The sequence below is a fragment of the Schistocerca piceifrons genome, chromosome 10 (assembly GCF_021461385.2).
Source record: "Schistocerca piceifrons isolate TAMUIC-IGC-003096 chromosome 10, iqSchPice1.1, whole genome shotgun sequence".
Classification (NCBI taxonomy): Eukaryota; Metazoa; Arthropoda; class Insecta; order Orthoptera; family Acrididae; genus Schistocerca; species Schistocerca piceifrons.
This window is the reverse complement of record NC_060147.1, coordinates 21,661,419-21,679,408: the sequence shown is the minus strand read 5'-3', so window position 1 is coordinate 21,679,408 and position 17,990 is coordinate 21,661,419. Positions and strand designations below refer to the sequence as shown.

At 37.0% G+C, this 17,990-nt stretch overlaps 1 protein-coding gene across 1 annotated transcript in view; it reads left to right on the top strand.

The window, feature by feature from the left end:
* The first annotated feature begins 995 nt into the window (after nucleotides 1-995).
* Nucleotides 996-17,990, top strand: part of LOC124719041 (vacuolar protein sorting-associated protein 13) — a 447,369-nt gene continuing 430,374 nt past the window's right edge. Inside the window, exons 1-6 of the mRNA XM_047244711.1 lie at nucleotides 996-1,246; nucleotides 1,377-1,463; nucleotides 5,870-6,067; nucleotides 7,289-7,512; nucleotides 12,088-12,232; nucleotides 16,476-16,595. Of these exons, the coding sequence (XP_047100667.1) occupies nucleotides 1,147-1,246; nucleotides 1,377-1,463; nucleotides 5,870-6,067; nucleotides 7,289-7,512; nucleotides 12,088-12,232; nucleotides 16,476-16,595 (874 nt within the window). The 5' untranslated portion in view covers nucleotides 996-1,146. The remainder of the gene's footprint in view (nucleotides 1,247-1,376; nucleotides 1,464-5,869; nucleotides 6,068-7,288; nucleotides 7,513-12,087; nucleotides 12,233-16,475; nucleotides 16,596-17,990) is intronic.

Sequence of the window (17,990 nt, the reverse complement as noted above, 5' to 3'; positions counted from 1 at the left end):
ATATCCTTTTCATTAAAAAAAGTGGCTTTAAAATGCATTATTAAATCCAACTACAGAAACTTATTAATGAAGCAGAAATTTTGGGCGCATGAGGTCTTATTGGATCTCCAGCATTGTATAGTACTTAAATAATACATTTCTTTCGGCAATTTTATTAAAGTGTTAAATCAAATATAAGTTATAAATAAATAATACATTTCATGTAGGATCTATGTATTGTTTGTATATCTTGTAAGAAAAGAAAAAAATCGCCTTTACATTAAAAGTGTTGTCTAGGCAAGTAAATGATTTGCTACGTTTGAGCTTGCCTTGTTCTTGAATTGGATACAATTATAGCTACAATTCAGCGCGTTCAGTGGTGGGAAGACATTTGTTGTTTCTATAACGAGTGTCCTATAAATAACGTAAAAAATCAGAAACTCTAATTTCCCTCTTGCATTATACAGCAACAAAGTTAGTAAAAAGCTGTAACACTACGTGAATGAATGACTGTTTGAGCACGAATTCTAATTATATTTACGAGACGGCGTAGCGGAACTGCTATGTAACAGAGTTTCATATACGAAGAAATAATTCAATGAAAAAACTAAGTTTTTAGAGAAGAAACATTAATAATTTTATTGAAATTCAAAAGTTACCGGAACCTCACGAAGCAAAATCTTATTTGAACCACAAATTATTTTGTAGAATTTATTTACCAATCAAGATGATTATTGTAATAGGAGTTATATTTCGAAACCTGCCCTACATAAGATAACACAGTTCTTTCAAGAGGAACGAGGATGATGCGTCGCCAGTGATTGCGTTGTAGAAAACCAGAGAGGTATCTATTCATTAGACGAGTGTTTAGCGTGGTTGGTTTGATTATCAGCTGTCATCTGTTAAGTACTACAGAGAGACAGAGAGTGCTGTTGTCTGCGCTCAGAGCATGATGATAAAATGTCTCACATTTGTAAATGATTCTTCTGTTACATAGTTTTTGTATGAGGAAAACTGACGTCACCGACAATTATAGAAGTGAGAGCAAGTTATGTATCACTCATTGGCGCAACGGCGTTGGTGGGCGTGGTGATATGAACTTTAGCGCTGTTCCAACCTACTTTTAGAAAATTAGTTTTGAAAGTGCTGTGTGGCTGATCTGTGAAGATGGTTTTTGAAAGCGTTGTAGCAGATTTGTTAAATCGTTTCCTTGGAGACTACGTCGAAAACTTGGACCGATCACAGCTGCAAATTGGAATATTTGGAGGTGAGTAGCCGCATTGCGGTACGTCGCAAATGCGCTATTGCGTAGCGCTGTTGTAAACAGACTTTTTCCATAAGGTTATGTATTGCTTTTGTACTTGATATATATGTCATTTAATATTGTTGTTTATCAGGTGATGTCGTCCTACAAGACTTAATTTTAAAACAAAGTGCGCTTGATGACTTAAACTTGCCGGTGAGAACTGTGTACGGACATTTAGGTAAGTTACCTTTTCGTGGTTTTGTAAACTTACGTTGGTAATGTTCTTTATCGCATTGTGTCATTTGCTCTGTTTTACCCCCGTCCTCTTAAGCTTCACTTAAAATATTGTACTAAACGTAATTATTCTGTTGTGCGTAAATGTAACTTCACTACAATCTAAACATCATATAGCGTCACTAACCAAGAGATTCGATAGGTAATCATTATAGTTTGTTTCTTTGTTTATTCATCCACCAATTACAAATACAACACAGTATGAAGAGTAAAAAAGTGTGAGTTGATTGACACACACAGTCACACTTGTTTCTGCGTAATGATTTGTAGTTTTACCTTAAGGAGAATGGAATTTACGATTTTAATCTGGGGCGTAAGATATCCTTCTACAATGCATTATATTCTGAAAGTATATTGCAGAATAAAAGTGGTATTTATTAAATAATTTGTTAAGATTGGATAACTATTGTATGTTATCGAAATAAACCTTGATTGTGTAACATTTTGTGAGTCATTTTAGTGTCTACATTCTGTGTACCTCTTTAGAAGTCACTTGCCTATACTACTGAACAACATGATTAAAGGATTAGAAATAATAAAACTGAGTTATTTCTGACAGCAAAACAGAATCATGTCACTATGACGAGATATTTTTGGAAGTACATACTGAAAGAGCATGAAAGTTAAATTTTTCAAGAAAAAAATTCAAAATAATCTAACAGTTTTGATGGATTTTAGTTCTAGCACCAGGAGGTGGATATGGTAACCAAAAAGCTAAAGTCGCTCACTTCCCATTATACTGACCTGCAGGTAAAATTCCTAACATAGGAGGCCATGCTGAATTTCTTATGTGAAAAGTTTAAAAGCTTTATTAAGTAAAGTTTATTACTATTCTATATCTGTATGCTTCATGTTTACGTATGTATTTTTTGACATAGCCTGGTCACTAATACATTTCTCCAAACGACAGACCAGTTTGTTGATACTGTCACTGTAATCTGTTAGACTTTGCTGGTGGTACCACAACCTCACTCCTGCTTGCATGCTTCGTCACTATCAAAGCGGAGACCTCTAAGGTTTTCTGTAAGTTTTGGAGAAAGACAAAAATCAGGTGGGACCAAGTCGAGACTGTATGTAGGATGATTCATGACAGTGTGTTTATTGTCCTGCTGAAGGAGAGAATTTCTGTATCTGGATGAACTCTGAGTTCGTGTTTTCAGAAACACTATTACGGTGTTCTGTTTTTCACACAGCCATGTTGGATGTGGCAGAGAGTTGCAACTTGAATCACTGAAGCAGGAAAGTCCACTGAGTAACATGCATAACATGTAGTATCTCAACCAATACTGAGAACTTTTCAGCATGTCCTCAGAAAAATAATGGAAATCTAAGTTATATGTTCTTGTGTAGGGTTCAGAGTGTAGGTTTATATAGTGGTGCAAAAGTCTAAAACAGATAACCAGCAGACATCACACAGAATAATTTATTTGGATAACCCTTTTGGAGGGTATGAAGAATCACCATTGCTTTTGTTTCTTTGTGTCTAATTTTCATTGCTCCCAGGCTTCCTTCACTCTTTGAGAATGTCTTTCCTTTTCCCATTCTAACTGAAATGTTTTTCATATCTTTGTCAGTTTCAGTGAACCATGTGAGTTTGGTTTTGTAGCTGTTTAGTGAGTTTAAGATCTGCTTGGTTAGTCTGTTATCAGCTCAGTATGTGTGTCCATAAAACTGTCCACCAGATAGCTTTTCCAATTTCAAATAGAGCTGTCTGTGACATTCTTCTTTCAACTTATTCAAGTTTTTCAAGATCCCCAAATCTTGTTGGTGTTTCTTTTGTATATAGTTTTTCATACCCTGTTTGATAGTGTCTTAGATCTGTGTCCCAGGAAAATTTTTTTGTTATCTATGTTTTTTTTTTGACATATGGAACACACTTCATTTTATGTACTGTATTTTCTGTTGCTATCTTTCTTTTGTATTGCTCATTATCCAGTCTCCTAGCTGTGTAAAACAGTTTGTTTTAGATACTGTATTGTTATGGGTTTTAAGATTTTATGGGGGCATCATTGATATTTGCCATGAATATTGCTTTTTACAAATGACATTTTTAGTCATATTTTGTTTGCTTGTATCTGTGGTTCTCTTGTTTCTGTGGTTTTGTGATTTGTACTTTGCAGAGTGTCAGTAATTAATGCCATATTATTTCCAAAAACTGAACAATATATGATTTGTGTTTCTTCCTAGTTAAACACCCGTAATAATGATGTATTTTCACCATTCTCTCACTATCTTCTCTAATGTGCAGTTGAAAAGTAGAGGTGACAAACCATCTACTTGTCTCGCACCTGACTTTATTTCAAAATGTTTTGGCAGTTCCCCCATAAATTTTACGCTGTGTTATGTGTGTTGAAGTTTATGTAGTTATTTATATTGTTTTACTGTTCAGTCCAAATTCCATTACAATGTTGATTAGTGCATTTCTAGAAATTGAGTCCTGGGCCTGTTTGAAATCTACAAAAGATATCACATTTTCAAGTTTTCAATTTTCCTCATTTCTATTGTTGCTCTATACAAGATGTTCCTGTCGTAACTCCTGCTTGATACTCGCGTAGTTGTGGGTTGAATATTCTTTAAGTTTTCTTCGAAAATACCCCAGACAAGATCTTATATATGACTGGTAGCAGGGTAATTCCTCTATAATTGCTAGGCTCTGTTTTCTTTTCATATATTAATGCTGAAGTCCATTCTGGTGGTAAGCTATTTGTTGTCGAAATTTCATTAATGATTTCTGTTAGACATAGAATAATGTTGCCACAAATCTTTCTGCACTTCAGGAACTGTATTGTCTTCTCCTCATATTTTGTTATTTTTGTTTCCTGATTTTTCTCTATTGTCAACAACTTTGAATTTCATTGCATTTGGACTGTGTTATGAAAATCAGTCTTCTTGTGGTTGATCGCAGTTGCATAACTCTTTGAAGTAGGCTGCAAGTATTCTGCCGTTCTCAGTGTTGTGAGCTGTCTTCATGTTTTTGAACTTTGAATGTGCAAACTTGGTGGTTTGTACTTTTAAAACAATCTTTTAGTGTTTTACAAAAGTCTGATGTGTTGTTCTGCTTAAAATATGGCTCATTTGATTCAGGTTTCCTGGCTTCGGTAATATTCTACCTGTTCTTATAATTTTTTATCTGCATTCCAGATGTTTAAAGCTTGTCGTCTCTTTATAATTAACCCATCACAATTCATTTATTTTTAAGAGGAATGGTGTCTTTTCCCCTCTGAATAATGTGTTTTTGATGCTGTTCTCAAAATTTAGGTATTCTTTTTATGAAATCAGTTTTTCTAGCTAACTTCTCTATGCCATATTTTTTGGTTTAGTGTTGATTCTATTTTCTAAATATTGGTGTAAACTTGAATTTAATTGTAGATAGGTAGTGGCCCTGATCTAAACCAGCAATGTTGTCAAATTTTTCATTGACTACCTCTATTGCAGTCTGTAGCAACATGATCACACAATGTTACAAAATAAAGTAAGATGTAATTCTGTTTACTCTAGGCTTCATGTTAAAAAGGGTTTGACTTTCCCAATATAGACAGCATTCTGTGTATGGTTATGTACACCCTTGCTTTGAACTACCGTGCCAAAACAACTGCTGAATAGTAAAAGTGGAGGAGTAATGGAAATACATTTACACACGGAAAGTAATCTAGAAACAATCTACGTAATTACCAGTGAGTAGATTAGCACCTCGTAATTTGTTGTGAGTATTCTTTATAGCTGTAGTCAACAGTGACATAGGCCTAATTCTGCTCACTACTATGTAACTTCACTTGTTGCATAGTCCTTTATTGTGAGATTTATGGAACATAGTATGTTAATGAATAAATAAAGGAATAGTTATTGTGAAAATATGTTATACTGATTGTCTCGAGTCATTTATGAGTACAGCAGAGCACGTGATATAATGTAACATCCATTTTCATGTTTGTTTATTTATTTGCTCTATTTAATTTTTATGCAGTTGAGCACCAATTTGTAATGCAGGCTTACAGGACAAATTTGAAAATATCTGCAAATTATTGAAAAAGCAATAGGATGTAATAATGAAACGTAGAGCTAGGAGATGCATAAATGAAGACACAACAGTAATTAAAAACATGAGTTGGGTTTTGCGTGACTGAAGTTTTTGATCATGTGGTTGGCATGGAGGTCATTCTGTATGAGATACGTCATTATGTTTGAGCTCAGACTCTGTTCCAAGATTCTACAACAGACTGATGTCAAGGATATCAGATCCCTTCTGCTATCCATGATGACGAGGATGATGTGGAGGATGGTGATGATGATGAAGCAGATCAGTAAAATGATCCAAAGATGAAACTGTGATTGGTTTTACTATTGTTTCAGGGAAACTTGTGCTGAAAATCCCATGGCGCAACTTGTATAGTGCTCCCGTAATAGCGAGCATTGAGAGATTATTTCTGTTGGTTGTCCCAAATCAGGAAATAAAATATGATGCAGAGAAGGAAGAGAAGTGGAAGCAGGATGCGAAGCAGGCCGAGCTGCAGCGCATCGAGGAGGCCAAGAAGCTGGAGAAGGAGAAAGGTAAAAGGCTGAGCTCTGCCTGTGTTCAGTTTTTGGTGTATCGAAGGTGGTATCCGAAAGTTCACAAAATATATTAGTTAAAATTAGATCTAATTTGCATAATAACCTTCGAAATAGACCCCTCAGGGGCAAATTCACAGATCACAACATTTCTGGCACTTATAAAGTGCATCCTGGAAGTCTCCAGAAGACACAGATAATCCAAAATACACATATTTTTACCAGAAACTAATGTTTACTGTTTGTATGAAATATTCTGTGTGTCACATTTGAAACCTCATTGCATTAATGATTAAGTCATCTCGGATTCTGTGCAGAATGATGCCTTGACTCAGCTGATAACCCGAGAAGACTTTATCATTGAAATTCACCAAGGAAGCTTGCACTCCCATACAACTCGTTGTATTACTAATGTGTTACTAATGAAAACCTCTACTTATCTAGAAAACACAGTAAGTTTTATATCACTTGCATTCAGTTCACTTGTAATAAATACTCATCCAATTTTATCTGGTTCTGTTTTTCATTCACTTTTTTTCTGGCAGTACTTCTATTGTAGTAGTCAGAACACCAGTCAACGTCAATGAATGTTGTCAAGTGTTCCTGAAAAACAGCTATAAAGGCATTTCCGTGCTTCGGTGTATGTGATAACTGGTTCCTCGATCACTGTTACCTTTCTCGTTCATTATAATTAAGCCTCCATCCACCTGTGTGTGTGTGTGTGTGTGTGTGGGTGTGTGTGTGTGTGTGTGTGTGTGTGTGTGTGTGTGGGGGGGGGGGGGGGAGAATTTCCATCATATCCGTGAAGAAAACATCTGTCGCCAGTGACAACCTTTGGATCTTTTGACACAGCTGTTTAAATTCCTTACAGGCTTCCATATGTTGCTCGTGATTGTATTGAAGGAGTCATGAAATAAACCTCTCTGCAATCCTTCAGATGTTAAATAGCTCAGATGGTCTATCTACAGTTTTTAGAGTCTAATCCTTTAACATTTTCTGGTGTGATGCCAGCTGACCTAAATCTACATCTTCATCAGTTAATGTCCATCCGTTTTTGAGCACTTGTACTGTTCAGATAAATCTGTGACTTGTCTAAAATGTTGTCTCCCAACAGTTTCACGTGTGTGTGTGTGTGTGTGTGTGTGTGTGTGTGTGTGTGTGTGTGTGCAATGCTCGATTAGAGATTTAATACAGATTTTTTTTCATCATATACTTGCACAGATAAGGAAAAGCTGCCGAGTACATTCACCGAGAAGCTGGCGGCACAGATCATAAAGAACGTGCAGGTGTACATCCATGACATCCACATTCGGTACGAAGACAGATACACCTGCCCACAGCGGCCGTTCTCGGTGGGTGTGACACTGCACAATCTATCGGTGCACAGCACCGACGACAAATGGAACGAGTGCATTGTGCAAGACGACTCACCCATGTTCTACAAGGTCAGTCGTACAACTTCTGAATAGTTATGTTATGTACTTTAATCTCGGTGACCAAACTCGCACAAGGGATACACTTTTCCAATTTTATAAGTGCTATTTGTAAATTAACCTTTGATTGACTATTAGAAACAAACAAATGCTTTTAGGTTGTTGGAAGTTATGTGGTTGGAAAAGGAGACTTCAAAGGTCACATTGTGATAGTCAGCTCTCTGTTTAATTTCTGAGTAAGTTATCAAAATGGACAGTGCTATTGCAGCTCCAGCCAGTTACAACATATGTTCTGCTATTTGCTTCCTGCAATCAAGAGTAGTCAGTGCTGCTGAGATTTGTCACCAAATGTGTTGTGTGTATGTGGGTGGTGTGTTGATGGATAGGCACAAAAAATTCGATGCTGGTTGCACAGATGTGAACGTGCTAAAAAATTTGTGCATATAAGTCGTGGTTCACACTCTTAGAACTTTTTGAAAATGTGCCTGATATTTCCAGTTAACCATTTTTAACACTATCACAGAGAGGTTTTGTGCATGGTAAGTGCCAAAATGTCTAACAGATCTTCACAAAACCGAAAGACTGGGTTCACCTGTGACATTCGTGCTGTGCTACCTTAAGAGGGAGAGGAATATTTAAAAAGAATCATGGCTGTGTACGAGGCGGGGGTGCAGCAACCGAAGAACAGTGCAACCACTTTCATTCTCCCAGTAGACACAAACATTTGGAACCACAAGAGTAATGCATGAGAAAACAGTGACATCACAGATTTTGTTGTGAGACTTACAAAAAAGGTCAGGCCAGAACAAATGACACAGGATGATTACCAAATGAATAGTTTTCCTTATTGCTAAGTACAAAATGCGATAAAAAAAGTAACAGGGATGTTTTTGATTTCGCAGGCGTTATACATCAGCTTTTCAATTGTTTTCTCCAGTTGGTACACACATTCCTGATGACTGCTTTCAAGTGCTCAGTGATTTTATATTGCCACAAATGATGGATCAAAGAATTTGCATTAAATTTTGCTTAAAAATGGAATAAAGTGCAGCACTGCATTCAGACTGTGAGTTTACAAGTGGTAGAAACATTTCATAGGGGGTTGAGAAGACATTGAAGATGACAACCACCCTGGATGCCATAATACATAAATTACTGACAAAAATGTGAAAAAAAGGTTCTGGAAAATTGCTGAATCACAATAAGAGAGGTTGCTGATGGTGTCAGCATATCCTTTGGCTCATGCCAAGCATTATGTATTTTGCATGAAATGCATAGCAGCAAAGTGTGTTCTGAAGCTGTTTTTTTTAAAAAAAAAAAAAAAAAAACAACAACGATGTCACTCAAATATTTTTCAGGAATTGCTGAATGGAGCTGACACTGGTCCAGAACTGCTCAACAAGGTTATAACAGGTGACAAAACATGGGTATATGGGTGTGACATCAAAACAGAGGCCCAGACCTCCCTATGGAGACCCAAGTCAAAAAAAAAAAGAAAAATTCGACAAATATGGTCACGTGTGAAAATTTTTACCACTGTTTTCTCTCATTGCAATGGGATCAGTGCACCACGAGTTCATGTCTTATGGTGCTACAGTCAGTAAGGAGAACTACCTGGAAGTTATGTGCCATTTGTGTGAAGCAATCCAAAGGAAATGACTAGAATTGTGACAAAACCACTTGTGGAAATTGCATCACGATAATGCTCCCATGCACACCTCAATGCACTCTTTTTTTTTCTTTTTTCTTTCTTTCTTTCTTATTATCATATTTTATAGAATACAAGACACACTCCTTTTCCTTTCCTTTTTTTTTTTCCTCGAAAAATTGCTTCCACAATTCAGTTGTCTTATACTCAAAATTGAAATAAAAATGTCCCCTGTTGAATTTAACATTTTCATCAGTCTTAAAAATGGCCATTTATTCGATGCTGCGGGAAACCTATGTCTACCTGACAGCATTGGATTCAACTGGCAGCAGTAGTGCACCAATGTGAGAAACATGAGTTGCTGGAATTCACAAGCTTGCTAATACTGTCTCCCTTCCTACCACCCTGCCATCACAAGTCCAGAACACAGTCTAGCCTATGATGCGCCATTGCCTTCTATGCTGCCAGTGAACTAGAAAGTGATTTGTGTTATCAGTAACAGTACAATATTTTTGTCAGTAGCTAATTTCATAAAGGGAAAAAGGTAAAAGGTGTCCATATGATTCTGGCTGTAAATTGAAAGTAATAGTATATGCAGAACAAATTGGAAACAGACCAGCTGAGTGGCATTTCGGCCCTCCACCAACAGAAAAAGAACTGTTTGTGACTGGCAGGCTAGTAAAGATGATCTGAAAAAAATGAGGAAGACTAAATGTGCAAATACAGGCCAAAACTAGATGATGACGTACTGAAATGTATCCAAGGACACTGTCAAAATGGCACTGGAATTAATACAAAAATGACTGACATATTTGCTTGTAAGCTAATGCTACAGTGGAACTTAACAAACTTTAAGGGCGAAGTTGGTTGGTGCTACAGGTTTCTGAAGCGTCATGGATGTAGCATGTGAACCAAAACCAAAAAATCTCAGAAAATGTCACAAGAATATGAAGACAAAATATTATTTTTCTCTTGCTTTATTATTCAACATTGGAAGAAAACCAGGGTGGAACTAAGCCAAATAACGAATATGGACAAAAGTCCTCAGACATTTGATGTGCCGAGTAACAGAACTGTTGCCATGAAAGGTGCTAAAACTGTAACTATAAAAACAAGTGGAGATGAAAAAATGCACTATGCTGTTGTCCTTTCATGTTGTGCTAACAGTACTAAACTTAATCCGGTGATCATTTTCAGGCGCAAAACAATGCCAAAATCTTCTAAAATACAGCTAGGTGGTGATGTTCACGTATATGACAAGGGTTGGATGGCTGAGGCTGGAATGAAATTATTGATTAACAGAGTATGGGAGAGAAGGAAAGGTGCTTTATTGAAGAAGAGTTCCCATCTTGTGCTAGATCAGTTAAGTAGTAATTTTAAAAATTCTGTGAAAGAGAAATTGAGATAAGGAAATACAGAGCTTGGTGCTAATGCGAGAGAACTTAACTTCACAATTGTAACCTCTTGAGGTCTCGATAAATAAATCATTTAAAGTGTAAATGAGAGAGGAATGGAACAAATGGGTGATGGGTGAAACCCAACATGAATTCTTGGCAAAGAGATCTTCAAAACAGCCTATAATCAAACAAGTGTGTCAGTGTATAAAGTACTTTTGGTCTGGAGTGGCAGAAGACATTATTGTTAAATCTTTAAAGAAATGTGGCATAAGTAACGCTCTTGATGGCAGTGATGACCACCTTATATATGAAGAGGACAATGATGACGATGACGACGACATCAAAGATGAAGAAGAAGCAGAAGAAGAAAGTTCAGATAATGATTTTGAGGGAAGTCAGTTTGGTTTTATAAACTAAGAATTTTTTTAGTTTGGCTTTGCAGTCCAATAAAAAAATGGTTAAAATGTTATTTGTTAAAAAAGTGCTTAAATGTTAAGGTGTGTCTTATAGTTTGTAAAATACAGTATGTAATTCCTTATAATTCTTTTTGCTTAGGCTGATAGATAATTTTTCCATTACATAATAACCAATTCTGTGTCAGTTTCCAGTAAGTACATATTGTATTTCAAAGAATATTTAATAATCAATGTAATGGCTCACTAATGCCACCTGTTAGCCAAGTGCATAAACTGCCCATCATCGTTTCGGCTGCAAGTTCACTCAGTCTTTCCTGATGGGTGATAACCGTGATGGCTGCACGGAAGAACTCGCTACCCCTATGGGGAACACTGTTGATGCGATGTACTTTTTAATTACTCTGTTTTATGTTTTCGACAAGTCAGTGTGGCACCTGTGTTTTATAACTGGAGGGTGCTGTCATTATGCTTGTATGATTCAGGCACAGAATATTATTTCCAGGAGTTATGTAGAAGGTTGTGACCTGGTTATAACGTGATAGTTTAAAGTTGTATACTGGTTTACAATTATTCAGATTGTCATAGTAATGTTATTGTCGCGGCATGTTGTAGATCTGAAGATGGAACTAGACATGTCAAAAGTGGTCATTGAGGAAATAATAATTCTTAAACACATGATCTTTGGAGCAAAAATTCTTATTTAACCTAAATTACTGTCTGAATGTGATTAATTTGGAAAATATTGCAGGTGGAGTAATTTTGCAATCCTAAAGTTTACCTTAGAACTACAGTTACCTAGTAAGCTTATTTACCTAGTGAGGTAATTGTAGACAGAAAATAAATTCCAGAGTGAAAGAAACATGACATTTATTTTAGGAGTTGGAATCAGAGAACATTATTACATACTAGACTACTCCAGCAGCTTCAAGTAACAGTTACAATGTGTGCTCACTGACAGAAAGCTATTGCAAATATTAAAGAATCTGATACGTTTTTAACTGCTTTCGTAATTTTGTAATAAAAAATAAATATGCCTCTTGAAAAGTAAGTTTCAGTAAATAAATTTTCTCATGTTTATTTCCTTGTATCATTTTCACAGTAAGCTCCATAAACCTTTTTTTGTCAGGTGCTTGTGTTGGAGTGTCTGGCTGTGTACTGGAACTGCAAGACCAGATCCTTCCCAGATAGTGCGGGTGACCACAAAGCGCTGCTGACAGAGTTCCAGGATAGCATCTGCTCGAAGGAAAAGGCTCCACGGGGCTTCAGTTACAGTAAGTTTATGTGCCACAATGTTCAGGTCTGTAGTATGCTTGCTGCCCCTGTTTTTGCTCCCTTTGCTAGTGGTTGTATTGCCTGAATTCTTTTCTATGGGAGTAGTGACATTTTACGAGTACCACATTAAAAATAATGTTTGTGTGAATAAGGGGTTTACAGGAAAAAAAAGAAAAATGGAGTTCCAAAATGATAGTTCCTTGAACTGCATTCATTCACAACAGATTTCTTGTGTGGGATGTTCTGTGCCACCTTGTTCCATTAAATACAATGTGATGAATTTGCTGAGAATGTTTTATTGTGGGACTTATTGCTAGCAAAGGACACAAATGATGCAGATCAGAAAGTTAGTAAGAAATTTGTGCTCATAAATTTCTGCTGTTTTTCCAGGCAGATGCCATTATTTCCAATACATTCATGGCATTGTGCGATGAGTGCTTTAGGGAAACATTCCACGTGGGAAAAATATGTCTAAAAACAAAGATGATTTGACTTACCAAACGAAAGTGCTGGCAGGTCGATAGACACACAAACAAACACAAACATACACACAAAATTCAAGCTTTCGCAACAAACGGTTGCTTCATCAGGAAAGAGGGAAGGAGAGGGAAAGACGAAAGGATGTGGGTTTTAAGGGAGAGGGTAAGGAGTCATTCCAGTCCCGGGAGCGGAAAGACTTACCTTAGGGGGAAAAAAGGACAGGTATACACTCGCGCACACACACCCGTATCCAACCACACATACACAGACACAAGAAGACATTTGTAAAGGCAAAGAGATTCGGCAGAGATGTCAGTCAAGGCAGAAGTACAGAGGTAGATGTTGTTGAAAGTCAGGTGAGGTATGAGCGGCGGCATCTTGAAATTAGCGGAGATTGAGGCCTGGCGGATAACGAGAAGAGAGGATATACTGAAGGGCAAGTTCCCATCTCCGGAGTTCTGACAGGTTGGTGTTAGTGGGAAGTATCCAGATAACCCGGACGGTGTAACACTGTGCCAAGATGTGCTGGCCGTGCACCAAGGCATGTTTAGCCACTGTGATCCTCATTACCGACAAACACTGTCTGCCTGTGTCCATTCATGCGAATGGACAGTTTGTTGCTGGTCATTCCCACATAGAAAGCTTCACAGTGTAGGCAGGTCAGTTGGTAAATCACGTGGGTGCTTTCACACGTGGCTCTGCCTTTGATCGTGTACACCTTCCGGGTTACAGGACTGGAGTAGGTGGTGGTGGGAGGGTGCACGGGACTAGGGATGAACTAAGAGGTTACGAAGGTTAGGTGGACGGCGGAAAGACACTCTTGGTGGAGTGGGGAGGATTTCATGAAGGATGGATTTCATTTCAGGGCAGGATTTGAGGAAGTCGTATCCCTGCTGGAGAGCCACATTCAGAGTCTGGTCCAGTCCCGGAAAGTATCCTGTCACAAGTGGGGCACTTTTGTGGTTCTTCTGTGGGGGATTCTGGATTTGAGGGGATGAGGAAGTGGCTCTGGTTATTTGCTTCTGTACCAGGTCGGGAGGGTAGTTTTACTGCTTCATTTATTGGATTTTTTTATATTTTCCCCTTTTGTTGGTTAAATTTTGTGTCCCAGGAGTTATGGAAGACTTTTTCACTGCACTTTTTCTTTTTGTGAGATTCATCTTCTATAGCCTTCACTATTTCATATCTCATCCTCTTTGTCTTTCATTGTATTTTTTTAACCTGTTCATTCAGTGTAGTGAAATAGTGAAGACCATAAGGGATGTAGTGAAATAGTGAAGACCATAAGGGATTATCAAGGCCAGTGGTAGCTACCGTGGTCTAGGTGTACTGGATGTTCCAACTTTTCATGGTGGGCTGTGGGAGTTTCAAAAATTTTTCATTCATTTTTCATAAAATTTTGACATAAGAAATATTTGTTATGAATTATCATCATCATCATCATCATCGTCATATGTTTTAATATGGTACAAGGCTGTGTTACAAAATTTTATGAAGTGAAGTTACGTTCCTATTACACAAATCACCATTCAGTGGAAGCGGTGGGCGGTTACAAAATTTTACCACTAAAAGAGATGCAAAAGTGAACGGTATGTAAAAAATGGTTGACTATCCCTGTAACAATATTGCGAAAAGGAAAGTTACTACTCACCGTATAGCAGAAATGCTGAGTCGCAGATAGGCACAACAAAAGAAGACTGTCACAAGTAATAGTTTTTAGCCAGTGAAGCCTTTGTCAGAATTAGATGGCGCGCACACACACACACACACACACACACACACACACACACACACACACACACACACACACACGACTGCAGTCTCAGGCTATTATTTGTTGTGCTTATCTGCAACTCAGCATTTCTGCTACATGGTGAGTACCAACTTTCCTTTTCACAATATTGTTACGTTCCATCCTGGATTTTCCATTGCTTTGACTATTCCTGTTCTAGACAAAAAACAAGCTGCAGTAGAAGTTTTTTGATAATTCGCAAGACAAAAACTTGTGATGGAGGTCTGTAATTTTTAAATATTTTGTATAATTGTAAGATAGATATTTGGAAAACTAATTGTATACTTGGAACATTTCTAGGGGCTAATATGGACTCTGGTTATAATTTGTTGGTTGTGAGTGCGAACTGGAAGAAGCAGAGGTTGTTCAGAGTTTCAAATGGAGTGTTGGGGAACAATTGGTTGAAATGGGGGAAAGAAATAAACTAGAAGAGAAGTTCAATCATATTTTGAATTTTCTTAAACACGGCTGCAGCAAAGACATAAGGGATTCCTCGCACAGTTGAGTGAAGCGTACACTCGCACATTAGTGTGGCTATTACCTCAGTGTGGGTGAGATTGCCAATGTCTGCAGTGCTGGCAATGCAGGTGCTGCTCCTGCACGCTACTTGTCACCTTTCCTTAATTTTAATGATTTCGAGACTACAATGTGTGAGGCAGAAATGTAGCACAGTTTAACAACACTTCACAGGTGATAAGTAGAGATTCAAAATTAAGTCACTCTCTTAGGAGAGATATTTAAACTAGTAAGCTGTACAGTGTGTGGTTCAGTCACTAGCCATCATAGTACTGTTAATAATTAGTGAGGATGAAATTTTTATAGCAAACCATACTGTGAAATTTTAAAAATAGAGCTTTATGTAAAACAAAAATTTCTCAGTGTTGCTAACTACACATTGGACATAACTGCAATGTAAATTAGCGTCGATAACAAGTTGTAGCTTGAAACTGAGTTGCAAATAGGAAGAAATATGAAATTAACTGTTTCCTTCTGTCTATAAAAGGAAATGTCCCAACTGATTCCCTGACTCGTCACCACCCAGCCCAAACTGCTAGGGATACAAACTTGAAACTGGGTGTTGATATTACACTGTAGGCATTGTTTAAGAAGGGATTTTTCAAAATTCCATCCACTATTAAGGCAAGTTTGAAGCTAGCACAACGAAAGTTGGAATTTGGTTTCTTGGTCAGAAATAAATGTCTCCTCATCGCTGGAAATTCAACTTTTAGGGGAGTGAAATAGTGGGTGAAAGGTTTTTGAAAATAAATAATTATTAAAGAACTGCTAAAGCATTTAAAGCTACATCTATAATCTATGAAAATTGGTACTTGACTTCTCAGCTAGGGAAAAAAAAGTTTGTTTTTTTGGAAATTCAACCCATAAGGGGGTAAAATGGGATAAAAATTTTTATGAAAATATTTTGTTATATTTAAAATTTTAAAGCTAAATCTTCTCAGGTACAAATAAAGAAGTTGCAAGGGGTGAAAATTGTAATTGCAGTATCACAATAAGAACTCACATTGGAGGGCTAACAAAAATCTCGGACTCAAGCTACCAAAATTGCTTATTGGTCTGAAGCATATTCGGAAAAGACCATTCTTCTGTGGTCATAATTAGTGGGAATGGTTTAGAACATGTTGCAATTTGTGAACTAAATCAATGAAAGCTATTTAACCGTCACCAAGACCAATTGGCTTTGTCAAGTTCGTGTAGAAAAAGAAACAGCTCTTTATTGTATTAATTTTTCAGTACGTATAATACATGTTACAATAAAAATAATTTTATAAACAACTATCCAACACAACTGAAGCAGTGGGCACTAAGCTAGTTTACTTTGAGAGATACCACAACACTTTGATATGTTTCACCTGTGTACTGATTTTACCATACTTCTGTTCAATGGCTACAAGCTTGCCAGCATTTCAGATATAATTTTTAGATGTGAAGTAACACAATAACTGTGTTTCCAGTGTTGGGACCAATAAATTCATCAGCAAAGTTACGTATCAACCCTAAGCCCGAACAGGATGGCTCCAACTTCAGTATTCCGAAGATGCTGCTGGACTTTGCTCTGGAGAAGCTGTCAGTAGGTGAGTTTCTGTCACATGCTCTTTTTTGTGGGTATATTTTGGTGGTGTCCGATGCAAAACACATGTTTATTTTAACCAAACCATACAATAAAATGCTTTTTTAATGAATCTCTATAGACCCAAATATTTTTTTCTGTAAATAGAGGTTTTCCTTAAATGAGGGTTTTGCCAGAGTGCATGAAATGAGTGATCTTGAATTATAAATCAAGCATATTGAGGTGATATAAGGGCTACTTAATTACAAAATTAGCAATTTTGTATGCTTCATATTTAAATACAGTAAGTATACAATTATTACACTTCTCACAGAAAACATTCTTTACTTTTATATAAAAATCAGTAGGTCACGTTTATTTTGTCTTTCCAGCGTATTTTAGTGAAAGAAATTGTTGCTCCATCTGTTGATATTAGTTAAAATTGATTCCTCTTTCTTAAAAGAGGAAAATAAGCTCCTAAATTCCTTGGTCAGGAACAGTGGAACTTGATCGAATGCATTCCTTCTTCTTCTTCTTCTTCTTCTTCTTCATCGTCACCTTCATTGTTACTGCTAGCTCCTACTTGTATTTCTTCATAAGCATTTCACTTGGATATAGAAGTCAGGATGTTACCATCACAACAAACAATGTCCTGAAATGTTACATTTAATAAATATAAGTTTTGCTACTCCATCCTTCGTCTTCAATGTTGTCTTCTACAGCAACTGACCTGCCACATCTAGGCTTTCTGAAACAATTTGAAACAGTTTGTTGTGGTACAGAAATCCAGACAGCTACAAACATATGTGTAGCCTGTAAATGCTGAATCTCGTCACTTACTTTCTCTCAAAGAATGAAATTGGTTGTTACTCTGTATCTGGATTTAACAGTGCAATTTGGAGGAAGGAACATGGCATTCATATTCTTCAGAAATTACCTTTCCTTATGATTTATAGGGCACAGGTCAGTAATAAGTACAATTTTTCTTCCTGCTGCACCCATTGTAGTCTAAACATCTGAAAAAAGTTGTTGCCGAGATCTCCAGGGGCTGCTATTGTACAAAGCAGAGTTTCTATGTTTGGGAAACAGCTGGTTGATTAATAGTGGCAGCAACTTTTCACTTCTATCAGTGTTTACACTCAATAGGGTCATCATCCTTTCTTTACATTTTTTAATCCTGAAGCATTTTTCTCCCTTAACAGAATATGATTTTGCTGAAAGTTTTGCCAGTTTCATCAGTTTCAAAATAGGTATGGGCACATAACCCTGTATCAGTCATGGCAATGTGATGACCTTCCTCATGTTCACCCTTTCTGTGACCAGAGCCTCATTTATTACACTTAAAAATTTGAAATGACAGTTTATGATGTTTTTTAAAAGCAGTTCATCCAACCCTTCAATCCACTAAAATTTTCAGTGC